A 16733-nucleotide genomic window follows, 5' to 3' on the forward strand; every position below is an offset into this window, starting at 1 on the left:
GCGGCACGCAACCTCGGTTGGGCCTTTATCACGATTAACACTCTTATCCGAGATTGCATCAGCCTGTCACGTCGACAGCTATCATGCAAATGCAATTATTGTAAATGTGACTAATTTGATTTGCCGACGTTCAACGGTCAAATGTTATTTGTTACATTCTATGCATTGTAAGGCGTTTATAGCTAGAAAGAGGCAGCTTATACTTCTACTCGCTTCATCCCTGTGTTGTGGCAGCGTGGTATTGGAAGTGCAGTGTTGATGCATGCGTGACATTGGTATCGTTATGAGTTGCGACTTATTTTTGTTTTGTCTTTCCACCACGATCAAAAGGGCAGGAACTAGTGGTCTTAAATGGTAGCTTGTCAAGGAACCATAGAGTTATATTGTTAGGGGATATGATTTTCCTCTGCATGTGTGCTGGCTCCAAAACTGAAAGCTGGATATTTCAGCCTTGCTTTACTGGTTCAGTCTAGTTGGCTTGCTGAACGATGAATGTTCATCATGTTGCTGAACTTAAAGGAATACTCCTTCAACAGCAAGGTTTACCATCGTGATATGCCACCCTAGAACCGCCAGCTGAAGGCCAACATAAGGAATCCTAATATAGACCAGATTCTAGAATATTCCTAATAATTAGTAACAATATTGTTGTCAGGTGTTAACGACGATAAGTCCGAAAAGACGAGTGAAAAATCTTTGCCTAGGTAAATGACGTTTCAACGTCTTGATAGTGGAGTTTTTGATCCGCCACAAGGATCACTTTCGAAGAGCCTCAGGCCGTGGTATGTAAGATTCTCGCTAAAGATCGCGACTCTGCCTAAATACTCTGAAAAGAACTGGGTTAAAAAAGGTACTTTGCAGTCGTTAATGCTGAGTCCTTCTCCAGATTGGTCTCTGCGCATGAAGTGATGTAAACACTAGATACTAGTAAGCGAGCCTCATCCAGGGGGTTGATCTAACTCGCCAATCATTCAAGGCATAAGGCCCAAGGCCTCAAGTGACAAGAGTTGTGGTTGCAGCTAGTTCAGCCGCCCACACCATCTTTCCTTCATTCTTAATAAAATTGCAATGACTGGTGATGATTCATTCTGCCCTCAGGTGCCTAGAGTTGCCCCGTTGTCGAACAAATCCCTGCGTTGTCGGAAACCCCCCCCCCCCCCCCGGAGAGCTTCAGGGGAATTGATGTAGGCAGTGTAGCCTGTAGGCAGAAGCTGCGTACACATCATGCGAAACGCCAGCCACATGACGCTCCACGCCGAGAGGTCGGTGTTGGGAAAGCATCGATTCGTTACGATGCTTCGAAAACGTCGGAGGCAACTGCAACCAAGACAGTGGTGAATCTGACATATCCAACCTCAACCCAGAGAGTTGCAAGTCACACATGGCTTATGTGAATGTCTCCGGACGCCTTGATCCATCGGTGTTCCACAAGTATGTGAATGAGCAGCCAGCTTTCATTGCCCCCAGAAGGCCCGAATAAAAATGTTTCCGTCTCTGGAGCGACAACTTCATAGTCACGGGTCCAGTCGGCATACAAGTCTCGTCTATCGAAATATCGAGTCAGCGGCTCAGCCAGCCTTGGTGCGGCGTCATCAAGTTGCCTCCTCGCGTATCTACAAATCTATCAGCTTTCAGCCGTGAGAGAGTAGTCTTTAGGGAGAAGGCCTCCAGACCATGCGTCACGTTCGTCGTGGTTTTGGCCACCAGGGCCGACCTCGCCGTTCAACCAACCCATACAACACCAACAGAAGCGTCGGGGTTCGGTTCAATTCCGTTGAGAGACTGCGGAAACGTCCTCAAGTGGTGGCCGATACGAGGATTTTGTGGGCTTTTTTAATCGTTGCTCGTCAATGTTGCGTTGCTTCGCAGTAGTCACGGACTCGCCGGCATGTTGCAGCACACTGGTTGTGGCTGTGCTCCGAGTGGCGTTGGAATCTGAAGATTGGCTGCTCCATGCCTTTGGTGGATGAGAAGATTTGTCAAAAACAAGAACACAGAACCGAGCATTCCGTGGCTAAAAGCACTGAATTTGCCACGGAGCCCTCAACCCTTGAAATGTTCCGCAACACCATCTCCGTGGAAGTCACGGAGATGAAGATGTTTCCGTGCGGCTGTGAACTCAGTCACTGGGGTTGTGGCGTGGTTCAGTCGCTGTTGAGCCACTTGAACCAATGAGCTGTGGTTGCGTGAGCAGACCAATGAGACACCTCGGAAAGTACCAAGGCCAGATAGGTAGACAGCAGTAGAGCCTAAGTGCGAAACTCCGACTCCCAAGACTCACTCAGACTCACTCAGACTCACGAGCGCGAAGTCTTCGTCGTGAAAAGGAAAAATGTAGAGACACAAGAGAAGAAGCACTGTCAATACCTTTTTTTCTGATGGAACTCACGGCTGAGACTTCTGTCAGCGGGATCCAATGTTCATGGTAATAATTCTCGAAGAGTGTCACCTGGGCTGGGACTCTTGGCCTGATACGATGGTGTTTTGTTTAAAGATCGGACAAGCGCGAGAACACCTTTTATTTGGCTGGCTGACATTAGTAAGCCAGGTCAACTGATCACAGAGAAAGAGGTTGTCGTTGGGCAAGGAAACAAGCACTTTGGTTGGGCCTTATCTGGCCCCCAATTTTTGAGTGACGTGTCTCAAAATGCACTTGATCCCCGACTCTGGACATACTGTAGCAGAGCGTTTTCGCACCGAATACGGAGCCTGTCATCTATTATCCAGTGCATGCGCCAAAGCCAATCAGCAACGGCTGAACCTATTTACGACGCACCATCGTGCCGAAACTGGCATTACTAGAAAGTGCAGAACTGCATCGTGACGCTGACTTGGGGCAATAACGCCTATGTAGACGGCCAGGCAAGCAGATGGCTGTGGAGCGGGCAGGGCAGGATCTTATATTGCGATAGCTTTGCCTACTCAATGATGAAGTCTTGGGGACGCGTGTTGATCGAGAAGATGAAAAATGGAGGGGGGACGGAAACCCAACAAATGGTGGTTCGCCCGGAATGGCGAACCATTTACAGAGCCGCAGAAATTCAGGCAGCCTAGCGGGGGCTTGTAGTGTCTTACCACACAGGGTGTGCGGGGCAGATGGTTCGCGGTTCGCCATCAACGCACCCCCTTCCTCGCCTCGTCTTTTTCTGCCTTTCAAGCAGGCTCGCTAATTAACAACAAGAGTGATGAACAACGCCAGAGAGATTCCTACCTGGTTTTGCAAACCAGAAGGCCCCGAGGCGAACTGTCCCAGCTGAAGTATGAAAGGGAATGGGACCGTCTTAATATATTGCTGGTTTCTTGTCTCCAGAATCTTGTCGGCTCAAAATACACTCGGGATTTACGTTCTCCCGAAGCACTGATGCTCATTTCGTCCTCTCACGGATTTTGGGCGGATCACACACGGATACATCAAAAATGACGAGCAATTCGCATGGCATAAGTCTCGACCTTTCGAAGCGAATTACCAATTACAGGCGTGCCAACGACTCGAACCTACGAAAGTGTGCATATTGCAATGATTATACGTTTCCTATAAACTCCACGAAAAGCGATGTGGAGCGTCATTTCCAGGACTGCGGCCATAAGAGGCACGACAGCAACCAAAACGATTTAGTTGAGAGGACATGGCTACAGTAATGCTCGCTCACCGAGCCGCTTGCTTCGATGCTGACGTTCACTTGCTTAGAATCAAAGACCGCCAGCGAATGCGGCCCTCGTCAAACCCACCGCAACCTCCGCCCGAACCAACTGCATCAAAACAAGAACCTATAGACAAGGACGACCCGAGTGTCCAGGATTCTGTGGCCGGTCATGATAGGCAAGGGGCCGTTAGTCCATCTTCAGAAAAGAATAAAAGGAAGGACGGCGATCAGAGGTCTTCACACCCAAAGCGCAGTCGGGCAAGACAGCCAAATCAAGCTTCTGGTGCCAGCCGAGCGGAAGATAGTGATTTCCAAAGGGACCCCGCGCACAAGGCCGGCAGGCTATGGACCCCTGAGGAAGGTTCCTCTACTCCCCGGCGGACCGATGCCGGGCGATCCAGGGAGAAAGATGGCGCAGACCTGCCTCGAGCAGCTTCCAATCGGTCGTTCGAGCATTCGCGTTCCTCTGACTTTGATAATACTGAGGTACTAATCAAGCAGCCAGAGACGCGCCCTATTAGCCAAGAGCAGCTTGTTGCTGAGGTGAAGGGCATTTATGCTGGGCTCGTCATGGTTGAATCGAAGTGTATCGAGGTCGACAACGCTCAGAGTTCAAATAACGAGACCAACCCCAAGCTAAATAATGAACAGTGGCAGGCATTGATCGCTTTGCACCGAACATTGCTGCACGAACACCATGATTTCTTCCTTGCTTCTCAGCATCCCTCGGCGAGTCCGGCACTACGACGGCTCGCAAGCAAGTATGCCATGCCGGCGCGCATGTGGAGGCACGGGATTCATTCATTTTTGGAGCTTTTGCGGCACCGTCTGCCTGCCTCACTCGAACATATGCTCACGTTCATTTATTTGGCATATTCTATGATGGCTCTATTGTACGAGACTGTTCCAACTTTTGAGGATACTTGGATTGAATGCCTCGGCGACTTGGGCCGCTATCGGTCAGTAAACTCAAGACAAGACATTGTTACCAATCTTCTTGCTCCATACGTATTGACTCTTACTACAGTATGGCTATTGAAGATGATGATCTTAAGGATAGAGAGGTCTGGACTTCAGTCTCTCGCCATTGGTACTCAAAGGCTAGTGATAAAGCCCCTCAAACGGGTCGCCTTTATCATCACCTCGCAATTCTGGCTCGTCCCAATGCTCTGCAGCAGCTTTTCTATTACACCAAGTCTCTCTGCGTGCCAGTTCCTTTCCTGTCTGCTCGCGAGTCAATTATGACTCTGTTCGACCCGCATCTCAATGGCACACAGACGAGGCTGCAGGAAATTGACGCAGCCTTTGTCCGCGCTCACGCAATCCTCTTTTCGGGCAAGAACACAGATCAACTCCCCTCGTCTATCAACGAGTTCATCGACAGCTTGGATAACCACATCGCACGTCACACTAGTCGCTGGCGTGATAGCGCGTATTACATTTCTATCGCGCTAGGGTGTTCACTTCTCGAATATGGTAGCGAGAGCAATCCTATTATGAGAGCCATCAAATCAGGCCGTGCCGACGACGCAGACGTTCCAATGGATGAAGCTGAAACCATAGCCGCTCCAACACAGAAGTTTTTGGACGCCCTGGACTTTGCGGCTCGTACTCATAACGTTGTGTTGAGGCGCTTCGGCGACGAGAACATCCGTCCCTACCTGCACGTCACACTCTCACTCCTCCAACACTTGTCTCAGTTTCCTGCAGCGATGGGACTGATAGAAGAGAAGATGCCTTGGAAGCTCATTGCGTTGCTCCTCAACACTATCATGCCCACGGAGATGCCTACTGAAATTATCAAGACCATTGAGTCGGAAGACTTCCCCCGGCCAGATAAGGGTGATCCTCGTCCTCTGCCGGACGACTTCGCGCAGCGGGGCCTCCTTTGGGTTGATAAATACTATCCGAGCGATTGGTTTACGGCCACGAAAGTGGACGACGATGAAAAGTATTTCGAGGTTGCGTCAATGATGGAAGAGCGCTCACAGCGCTGTCTTTGGCTGGGTTGTCGACTAGCAACATCGGGCAAGTGGCTGACTTACGACGAAGAAACCAAACAATTCGGTGTGGCACCGCAGTTCGATATAGAAATACCTGACCTCAGCAGCGACGTCACGTCTCCAGATGGCGATATGATCATTCCCGATGCTCCCATTGCGAGTCAATGACGGTGGTGGACTGGTGAGTTCTATTGGTGGGAGGCGTTGCGTTGGAGGCTTTTGTGTAGCATCAATAAGAGATTTGTGCGGCGTTCGGCGTTTCATTTGTATTTGGTTTTTTCTGTTTTCCATTTCCGCGCTTCCCACGATGCAGAACCAGTCCCGCTTGCTCTAAATACGTTAGGTATCCAGACACTGGCTATGACTAGTGAACTGAGATGCTAAATAACTACCGCAATCTATCCGCGGTACCATGATTCGGCGCCCGCGAAGCCTTGTATCAGATCGAAATACATCTGGCTAGACTGTAGCTCGCCGGCCCGTAGCAGGGAATATGGAGGGAAGAAAGGCGATAGATGGATCGTTCGTTCGTTGCTGCAAGTCTGTTCTGATTCATACTCTCGAGTATGTAAGTATCTCTATGTAGATAGTTTCAACCCTCGTTCTCCGGGTGTAACATTGACGTCCTCTGTCCGATGAGATTTCCGTGATCTTGATTCTTAGTCCCGGGGCGGGATGCAGTTCGGCCCGGCCCGGCAGATCAATACTGCATATGCCAACCAGCCGCTTTGGATTGATATTGGTTCTAGGACTTCTTGAAACTAACTAAAGATACTCATTGTGATACAATAGCGAGGTAGAAATGTTTCAGATTCCGTACTGTAAGTAGGTGTGTACGTACTCGGGATATTCCAGATATCCCGTCGGCACTCCGGGGATCGGCACCGGACCCGTGACTGGCCAATAAAAGCACCCGCTGTCTGGCAACTATACATTTTTGAAGTTGGGCGTAAAGGCCTTGCAGTAGTATAATTGCAACGATTCGCCAGCCTTGCAGAGTTCATCCGGATGAGACATTCTACACTCTTTCATAGGTATAATTGTCTACCCAGTGCCAAGTCCGCTTCCCTGATGGAAATCCTCAAGACTCGCCATTGGCGTGTTCACTTGACTTCGGTGGCAGCTTGACAACCGCTACCTTTGTGGAAACTGCAACAGAACTATAAGCCCATGCGCCGAGAATCGAAAAATGCCCAGTAAGTTGGAGGAGAACGTGATATCGCGAGGCAACCCGTTATTGAAGTTAGACGTCGGTGAGAATGTATCAGGATGCTAGGCGTGACCCGAACCCAGCCACCTGACTGACGAAAATATCGACGTAAGCCGCTGAGGAACGCGGCATCTACTTCCCTCTTCCTTTCTAAGCCCATAAGGCAACTGAGCTTCTACGCCCGGATATTTCGGGTTGGAAGTGTGATAGCGGCAACTTGGTCGTCATTTGGCGGGCGGAGTAAAAGGCAAATCAATACGAGGGGCGGGGTGGTATGCACCTTTGCGAAACCAATTGGGCTGAGTGTGCAGCACACTCGGCGATTACCTCCATGGAGAAACTAAAAGGGTACACATGCAGGATCAAAGTCTCGAGATCAAACATGTCAAAGCAGCCTCTCTACGTCCGTCCGAGGGACGGTTGTTCCTGAATATCTCGGAGTTGTGCCTAGTCCACCGGCCCCCAATCCGGGGCTGAATTCGGGCGGTAGACGTCTGTGAACCCGCATCTCCCTCGGGACTTGTCCGGGTCGCTGGAAAGCAGTGGTAGTACTCAATTGATTTGATCTCATTTCTCGGGTCCCTATTCCGTACTGACGCTAATTGTTCGCATGGACGTGCGTCTAATATCGCATCCTTGTCCGAGAACCGGAGTTTGGCGTTGGACCACGGACGTTGCCTTGCATTTGGTGCCTAGCAGGCGGGGGGTTGCCTTATTCCATGGTTCAAGTAGTTACGGATGTCAAAGACTCCGCCAAAGGAAGTCAATAATTTCCAAGTTTTGCATTGCTGTCACGGCAGAGAAGCCCGTCCTCCGTTACAAATAGGCAATGCTTCGGCAAAATCCAAGTTTAGAATTGATTGCTAATATTCTCAATGCGATGGTGAGAAAAAAGTGCTTCCTTCGGACTAACTAGCATTTGGTGCTGACAGTGCTTTTCGGGCGTAAAGTCCGATGCCATACGGTCATAGGATCGTCAGCGTAAGAGGATCTCCCTCTTTATGGTCAGAGTCGGAGTAATTCAAGACGCCTTTCAGCAAAGTGCATTCATTCGGCATCAATGACGGATTCTGTTAATACCAAAACCCATGTTTCAATTTCACGCTTGAGTGGTCGTTGCTGTCTTGAGAGGTCAATGTTCAGGTCGGAGCTAACGCTCCTGCCTATCAAAAGTCCCGAAACTTTGATAGCTCGGATTCAAGTTTTGATTTTGTTGCCTTATCCCTTGCAAGCCCGTCCTTGGAAGCGCATCGGACGGTTCCACGCCCGGAACATGCATCATCACATCCAACCCCTGCGGTCCCATGTGAACATCTCGTGCCTTCCACGAGGCACCACTCCATGATTGATTACCCTTCAGTAGCCTACAAAAGGGAGCTCTTGAGACCCTCGTCTAAGTTGACGCTCGGCACCAAAATGGAACCTTTGCAAACGTGATGGCCTCGACTCCGAGACATTAGGCACAGTCTACCATTTGTAAAGTCGTCATGGGGCACACTGTTCCATGATGCCTTATCTAAGAGGGATTCTTTTGCGTTATTTCTATGGGCTGAATGGCTGGTGCATTTCTCCTGCAGTAAGTAATTACCAATTGCGGACGTACATAACGCCCGCAAGCAACATGGTGTGGTTTCATCGACCCATGCATGGTGATGCGCGCACGCTGCACCCTTCTGGCCACCCTCCATTACATATACTCACAGGTTCTCCTAGGCCATTTCTATGACATGAGCCTCGTCACAATTACTATGAGCTACACCGAAGCTACTGTTGCCCCGGTTTCTTAATCAACCAGACAATGTCAATATTAGGACTGAAAGTGCAAAGATGAGCTCCATTGAGAGTCAGGAAAAGCTCGTTCTCGTTGGATCAAAATTGCATGTACGAAAGCTCTTATCTCATGATCTGCGGAAAACTTGAATTTGAAGCTCGCAATCAAGAATGAGGGGTTTAGTTCGATGTTTGCACAGCCCGATCTTCGATCTAGAACAGAGCCTTTGATGCAGTCACGCTGCGAATCTAGTGGTTCGCCGTACCTTTAGGCAACAACATTAACTACAGCCGGCTCGTTTATTTGGCCAATGATAATGTAAGCTTTCAAAAACCTTGGTGACTTTTCAGAGAGACCATTTGTGGAGATCTTTTTGTGATCTGCGATTCAATCAATTCGATACTTTGTTATTCTAGGTATGTCTGTAGCAAGATCTGGCTGTCTTTCGTGGTGTTGTCATTGTCGGGTCATTGAAGTTCTTGATTGATGGTCGATGATGACTATCCAAGGCTCTAGAAGAATGCGGGGAAGTCTGGAAAAACCAGGTAGCACATGCAGCAGCGCCAGAGCGGTTGCGCTAGCCGCGGCTTTGGGTAGGTGATGTGGCCGCATACCGGTAAGCCTGATCGGGCATCCGAGCCTATCACCTTTATGAGGAAGACAAATCTTAACGCCCGTGTTCCCGGCCTCCCGCGATAGGGTGCCAAGCTGCATCTCGGTGTGGCGTGCTTCCCACATCCATGTAGGTCAGGAATTGGATAACGGTTGATGATCTGACTCGATTGGTACCTCAGTGATGGACAGCCTTTGAGGTGATATCAACTGGAAACGAGTTGGGGCCCTACACCAGTGAAGCGAGCAGGTCAGGTTACGAGGCACCAGATCCAGTATGTTGTCCCACTGTTCCGGAGGATAGTTCTGGTAAGAGCGCGCATTTACGACGTATGAGAACGGAATGGGAGATATCAAGGGCCAGAGTCACCAGACCAACCACGATATCTCGATTTGAGAGCCATGATGTAAATGCGAGGGAAATTCCGACTTGAAGCAGAAGCAGCAGCCATCGCAATGAAAGGATGCGGATGCACTTAACATGCAAGCCACTTTTTGCTTCTAAGGTGATTGTAAGGCTAGACATGGATCTGCATATGCAGACATGAGGGAAAGAAGGTTTAAAACTCTAGACGTGTTCACTGATGAATCGAAAGGCGATTTCACGAATCATTAGCGCCGCGCATCTAGCGTGTGGGTGCCTCGAATTGATGCACTTTCCTCAGCCTTCTCTGCTTCTCGAGTCAGATCATTTCCCCGTCAAATAGCTGACGCTGTCGTGAGTTGATTGTGAATTATACGACAGTGAGTGGGCAGGCAACTGTCACAATATGTATGTAGAAGCTACGACTACGAAATATCAACTCATTTACCCGAGGAATACTTACCAAATGTTGCTTTACACTTTGCCAATCTGCAGTCTGTGGCCGATGGGACTACTACTGTGTCACCGAAATTGGAACTTGAAATATGTTAAGAGACAACAGACGAAATATCAGATTACTGCTTTCATGTACAGAACTTTAACAACGAATAAGAAAAATCGCAAAGAAGGTTGCGTGTGCACATATGTGCTCTCCCAGACCGAGACCGGCTGAAAAATGGTCGCTTGGCCTACATTGATTGTGATCGAAAGCCATCCCCCTAAGATCGCAAGAATGTGAGACTTTCCAGATCTGGTAGTCGGATGCGTATTGCACATAATCTCTGAGATGGCTTGTCCGGGAAGGGCGGCATTCCCCAAAAAAGGTATAGTAGGCAGGCAACCTCATGCCGGTGATCAAATGACCGTCATGAATTGAAAGCCATCGGATAGAGGGCGGTGTGCTGCATCTTTGTCACACGTCAAGTTTCGGTCTGGAACTTCCAATCATGTTGAAGACTAAATTGTAATTTTGCTGCAGCCTTGTGACTGGGTGTCAAGGGTTCAAGCAGGCTGCGGATCTAGGGAGATGGTTGCATCTTAACTTTTCAGCCGGCAGCCTTGCTACCCACGTATTCTTCGGAAGAGGCAGAGTGCATTTTCTCCAGTGCGAAAAAGGCTAGCACGATATCGGAAGTGCGTTTGGTACTAGGCTCAGGTTTCTAGATTGTAATGAAGCTCTTGCGACTGGTTCGTCGATTCTCTAGGTGTAGAATGCAAGCAATCGGCAATTTTCACAGAGTCTCTGATGTGAAGTTGCGATACTAACAAGAGGAGAAATTTGTGTTGATCACTTTATTTTGAAAGAATTCCCAATCTTTGTCGGGGATATTACTTCTTTGAGATCAATTAGTACGATACAAGTGTGGTCAGAGAATCCAACATGGTGGTCTCTGAACTTTGAGTCGAAGGCATTTCAAGCATGTTTCTTCATTGGATGAGAGCTCCATCGATTCTTGGAACGAGTTAATAGGCCCAATCACATATTCTTAGAATCCATGTGACAGGTTGCGCACGATAGGATCCAAAGGAAAATCAAGCATCAAGTTTTAAATTTCAAGATGATAATCCAAGTCACAAGTGAGAATAAGTGTCTTAGTAACATATCGCATCTGAAATTGAAGAGGAACACAGCGTATATATGTCTAAACCGGTCAAACAGCATCAGAATTCCGAACTCGTTGGTTCTAGTTCATAATGTGATAGAAACTGGAACAAGTCATCACGCATACTTTAGGTATATATCTGGACAGAAGAGGAGACTGGCACTGACTGAGACGTCAAACGGGCGTATTGTCCATGGTATGACTAGCTTAAGGTGCTAAAGTCTATTGTATCTTATTACTGAGCGATTCCCAAAAGATTACTTCACGAGCAAAAGGTTGCTTAACCCTTGCAAGATCATAATAGGCCTAGGATTATGACAGAGCTGAAGGACACTGCTCACAAGGTACACCAGACGCCTATAAGATTTGTGTCTTTTTTGGTTTGCCATCAAACTTTTTAACACTCGGCCAACCAAATACATCTGCTGCTGCAATTATCAATCGGAAGTCGTTTACTCGAACTCACGAGAATTCCTAGTTCTTAAGTCATTAAACTTAACAATTCTCGATGGACATTGAGTGGCTAAGCAGTATTGTATTGTACAATACTGAACTGAAGTATGTCATTGGTTTAATTTGTCCTGATTCATAATCTTGAGGTACTCAAAAACATCACCGGGACTTCAAGACACTTCAAGACACTCGTTGACATCAGGCTATTGGCAACTTTCGATCCCATCATTGGGTATTAAGAGCCATTGAAAGTACCTTTCTCAACTCATTCACAGCTACGTGTTCAGGCAACACTTTGTCATCTCTAGACATTTACATGTTCAAGACGGCATTGAAAGGAAGAATCTTTCTCTGAAAGCGCCTGCTTTAATATTATTCAAGAAAGAAGCAACAGAGCCTAAGGTACCGCAGGTCACACGGTCGAAAATGAGTAGTCGGCATCTATGACCTTAAGCTAGACGGGAGGTGCTCCCGCGCTTGGTAAAGCAGACGGGCAAAGATCAGTCAGAAAACCATTTTCACTGCCACGAGAGAAATAGAAAAACCCAGGTGCTTGCCTCCAGTTTCCTCTCCTTTGCTTCATCACTTCTTTCCTCTACAATATCGTTACAAGTTACAGTTGTTTCTTCCCCCCAGAATTTCCCCCCTCCCCCGAAAAGCCATCGCAATAATTATTGCAGACTCAGAGCAAACCAACAAGCACAGATCCATCTAAGGAGATGATGAAAGAGAGCGAGGAAGATGAGAACATCGCTCTCGCAGCGGAAGGACGAGCGGAGATCGTCGAAGGAAAGTTCAGGGAACTGGGGATCCCTCGCAAATTCGACTACGAACGCGTCAAGGCCGCGAGAGCAAACCAAATGGCGAGATCACTGATCCATGAGGGTCGCGACTCGGTTTCGACTGCATGGTTCGCCTGGTATGTCGATTTCAATGTATGGAACTTCATCCATGAGAAGTGTGAGTACTACCGCAAACATCAAGTCCGAAACCCTCTGCTGACGTTCTTGAACTGCCTTTTAGTCGCCAAAGATGGCGACCACGAGACCTTCCCGTGGATCGACTTCGAACCAGCCGTGAAGCCCAATACTCCAGAAGACGCCTCCGCCTGGTTCGACGGCTTGAAGGACGCCATCAAGCAAAAGTACGACCTTCCCGCCCTGGAACGGAAGAAGCAGGGCCTCACCTTGACGAGACCGGAGAACTACCTTGTGCGTGACCACGACAAAGTCGCCGCGCGTTTACGCGAAGACACTTGGAACAACGTCTTCCCCGGAAGAGTGCCTCCCCACGGCATCGCCTTTGAAGTCATCGTTCCCTCTGCCGTCAAGATGTTTTCGGATCTGAAGTGGGACGTAACCCAGGGAGCGCATCATATCCCGGATACAGTCGGCATTTCCACGGTTGGGCGAGTACACCGCCGCGGCCACTTTGTTATGGCGATGGTTCTCGGTTATAACCCTGGCGTCGTTGACGACCCGGAGAGCAGATTGATTCTGGCCAAGACGTACGACCTCATCTTGAAATGGGCCGTGACGATCATCACCACCGGCAGAAGCATGAAGCTCACTAGAGTTTTCAAAAACTTCGACCTGCCGCAGCCTGGACTTGATGCTGTTGGAGAGGATACAATCATGGGAGGCATGGGAGACGAGATGGAGCTCACGCGGGAGCAGCTCGCCCTCTGCGCTGAAGAGTTTGATGTGGTGCCGTTGACTTCCATCCCGGACTACGCTGTGTTCCGGGTAAGCGAATGGCTGCACCGGGAGGTTTGCCGCACATCGGCAGAGGATCGCTGCCGATTGCTCCGGGATTGGTGCCAGCTTGAGAATGGCAAGTTCCACCAGAACCTCGAGGGAATGACTCGAGAGGACCTCCAGAAGGCTTGTCATGAAGCGTGGATGGAGAAGACAAATAAGTGGAAGGAAACGCTTGACGTCACGGTGTGGTCGTGGACTGAGGAGGTTTACTGGGCGAAGAAGATTGCGGAGCCGTTTGACTCTTGAGCGAGATGATACCCAGATGACGGAGAGGGATCATGGTATGACACTCTGTTGAGTTCTGGGCAAGGGCAGAAAGGGGCGACGCATAAGTCAAACTCTGGAATCATGAAGGTCGTTTTGTATTGAGCATTGTATCAATCATGTCTATTATTCACCAAACCACGCTCTCCATCCATTTTTTTCACTTCCAAAAAAAAGCCGCCGCACCTCAGATGACATTCTTCAACGACTGGCTAGCACGGAACCGCCTCAAGTTATACGCAATCAACGCCTCCGCGCCCTGCGGCCTTCCACCAGCAGCATGCGGCGAGACAACAACATTCGGCGCCTTCCACAACCGGCTCGACTCGGGCAACGGCTCGGTAACAAACACATCCAGCGCCGCGCCGCCGACCTCGCCCGCCTCGAGCGCGTCCACGAGCGCCTCCTCGTCAATGGACGTGCCGCGGCCGACGTTGACGATCCACGCGTGCTTGGGCAGCTGCTTGAGGCGCGCGGCGTTGAGCGCGTTCTTGGTGGACTCGGAGCCGGGGAGGATCATGACGAGGGCGTCCGTCTCGGGGAGGAGCTCGGCGAGCTTGTCCTCGCCGTAGACCTCGACGCCGTCGCGGATGCCGGCGTTGCGCGCGACGCCCTTCACCTGGGCGCCGAGGCCGCGGAGGTGCGGGGTGAGCGACTTGGCGATGTTGCCGAAGCCCCAGATCAGCACGCGGGCGTCGCGGAGGGTGGTGAAGGCGTTGGCGGGGCGGTCGGGCTGCGGGCCGCCGAGGTGGCCTGGCCACTTTGACTGGAGCTGGTAGTCGCGCATCTCGTAGAAGCGGCGGGCGGCGTTGAGGAGGAGGCCGAGGGCGTGCTCTGCGACGGTGTGGTCGTGGAGGCCTGAGCCGGTGGTGACTGTCACCTTGGAGGTGTCGAAGCCGGCGGAGAGGACGTCGTTGGGGCCGGCGGCGAGGGACTGGATCCACTTGATGTTCTTGAGGCGGGCGGCGGCGTCCTTGAGGTTGTCCGCTGAGTTCGTCCAGGTGACGAGGATCTCGGCGTCTGTGTGCTCCTCGGGGATGGTGGTCTTCACGTCGTAGGGGACGAGGTCGACGGAGAAGCCCTGGAGGCTGTCGACGTCGAGCTTGAGGGAGGTGGGGTAGAGGAGCTTCATGGTTGTGACGTGTGTGGTGTTGAGGGTTTATGAGATCTAGAGGTTGGTGTGTTAGTGATTTTGGTCCCCAATTGGAAGCTTGGATAGCACAGGAGGCTCTTACATTATGAGAGGTATGAGAGGAGAATCTGAACACTGAAGAGATCGTGAGGAAACACCAGAAAAACGAGAGCATCTGGAAGAAAATGAGCGAGGGGTCACGTCTGGTTTTACCTAACCTCGGGGCAAGGCATACCGATGACGGAGAGACCGCGATCCAATAAAACACAATGCGCGCGACAGCTTCCGTGTAAGCGGGGGTAAATGGATATTCCATGGACTGTGGACGGGGTGGATGGGTGGGATGGTGGGGGAACAGCGCCAAATCCGCACCAAGTTTCCACTCGCCCACTCGACGACGTCAAAAACGAAGCCATCCGGGCGTGTCGTTGGCGTCGTCAAGGTGGGGGAGGGGGCGGGGGAGGGGAAAGAACCCCGAACTTGGCTTGCTGACATGATCCCAGCAGCCATTTGCGTGATGGCAAGCACCGCAAGCTCACAATGATAGCTCCTCTATTAGAGAGCAAAGACTCCCCAGAGGCCCCCAAATTTACCCAGATGGTCCAAGATCCAGACTAAAGTAGCGCATTGCATGTACACAGTACTGACTCGTCTCATAAACCCGCAACTTTCTGCGTAGCAACACGTGTAGACGTGGAGTTGAGTTCGGAGAAATTTGCTACTATTGGACGAAACCGTGACCATTTTTTGTCACTTTGGACCAACGCGCCCGGGTTTCAGCGGCTATTGAGCGGCATAAACACCGATAGTTGCGGCAACTCACCGGATACTTTACCGTTCCATATCCGCCTGGCGAAACGCCTCTTGGGGGGTAACCAGGGAAGCTGGCTGTTTTTTTTTTCGGTCTGTTTTCTTCTTCTTCTTTTTGGGATGACATTGTTTGGTCGTGTGATTTGTGAGTGCTCTGAATCTAATTCTGGCTATCGAAAACTCAACTGTAGATTCCCTTACGGCTTTTGATCGAATTTCTGATTGCCGCCACTCTTTTTTGACGTCTCGACGTCTCCAACGAGTTTCGGAGAACTTTCTGCAATACCCCAAATTTGGACACAGGGTTTGTCAATGGCTTTCGGTTCGGCCTCGAAAGCTTGAACACGTTTCCTGGTTTAAATAGCTTGGATTGATTGCCGAAATCCGACATGCGCAATGATGCACTACATTCAGTCAGGTCTAATGTCGCCCTAGCTTCCTTAGCTCCGCGGATTCAGGTGGGGTATTGCCTCCATCCATCGCCTTCTCCATATGAACAGGAAACTCAATCGCGGGCGAGCAATTACCTATAATTGAACACTGTAAGTCGGCCTTCTAGATCTCGGTTGTAAAACGAGTGCGAGAGTCTCTGAGACTCTGAGGTTCACTTTAAGTTGGTGCTCGTAGCCACTCATACAAGGGAACGGCGTGAAACTCCAGACCTAGGTCTCACCGTGGACTCGGTTGTCGCAGCGATTCCTCTCCTCATGAACCTACCTCGTGTCGTTGAGGTTATCAGCAAAGTCTAGATGGCCGGATTTTCTGCAACTCGCCGAAACCCTTAGAGTAGCTCAGGTAATCTTGTGATCACAGACGTCTATCACTAGCACAACGGGCAATCATACTCTTGGCCTAGCAAAAGTCTTCCCAATCCTCACACAAATGTCTATTTCTATGAGTCTGTGATTGGGCAAATTAGCATGATAGATGTGAGAATGTTGCAAGGTCAAGAAGGTGGAGTATCCGTTCAGACTGATTGTTCAAAACAAGACTTTTTGCTCGTAGGTTCTATAGATCTTCTGGTTACGATCTTTCCCCTCGGTGGCGGAGCTTGCATTCTTTTGGCAAGGGTCATCCTTTCCAGCCAAGATGAAGGTGAAGAGTAA

General features: G+C 49.9%; 4 protein-coding genes across 4 annotated transcripts; 2 read left to right on the top strand and 2 right to left on the bottom strand.

Annotated features, from left to right (window-relative positions):
- Positions 1-3638: 3638 nt before the first annotated feature.
- Positions 3639-5815, top strand: CPAR01_10172 (uncharacterized protein; the record flags this gene model as incomplete). Its single annotated transcript, XM_060494435.1, has 2 exons — positions 3639-4603; positions 4672-5815. The coding sequence occupies 2 exons, from the start codon at positions 3639-3641 to the stop codon at positions 5813-5815; spliced, it is 2109 nt and encodes a 702-aa protein (XP_060346617.1).
- Positions 5816-12383: 6568 nt separating this feature from the next.
- On the top strand, positions 12384-13667 carry CPAR01_10173 (uncharacterized protein; the record flags this gene model as incomplete). Its single annotated transcript, XM_060494436.1, has 1 exon — positions 12384-13667. One exon carries the CDS (start codon positions 12384-12386, stop codon positions 13665-13667), a length of 1284 nt encoding a protein of 427 aa, XP_060346618.1.
- Positions 13668-13872: 205 nt separating this feature from the next.
- Positions 13873-14817, bottom strand: CPAR01_10174 (D-isomer specific 2-hydroxyacid dehydrogenase; the record flags this gene model as incomplete). The annotated part of the gene is made up of 1 exon (XM_060494437.1): positions 13873-14817. The coding sequence occupies one exon, from the start codon at positions 14815-14817 to the stop codon at positions 13873-13875; it is 945 nt and encodes a 314-aa protein (XP_060346619.1).
- A 213-nt stretch (positions 14818-15030) lies between these two features.
- On the bottom strand, positions 15031-15327 carry CPAR01_10175 (uncharacterized protein; the record flags this gene model as incomplete). Its single annotated transcript, XM_060494438.1, has 1 exon — positions 15031-15327. The coding sequence occupies one exon, from the start codon at positions 15325-15327 to the stop codon at positions 15031-15033; it is 297 nt and encodes a 98-aa protein (XP_060346620.1).
- Between the last annotated feature and the right edge of the window lie 1406 nt (positions 15328-16733).

Source organism: Colletotrichum paranaense (assembly GCF_030867605.1).
Source record: "Colletotrichum paranaense strain IMI 384185 chromosome Unknown Scaffold_8.1, whole genome shotgun sequence".
Classification (NCBI taxonomy): domain Eukaryota; kingdom Fungi; phylum Ascomycota; class Sordariomycetes; order Glomerellales; family Glomerellaceae; genus Colletotrichum; species Colletotrichum paranaense.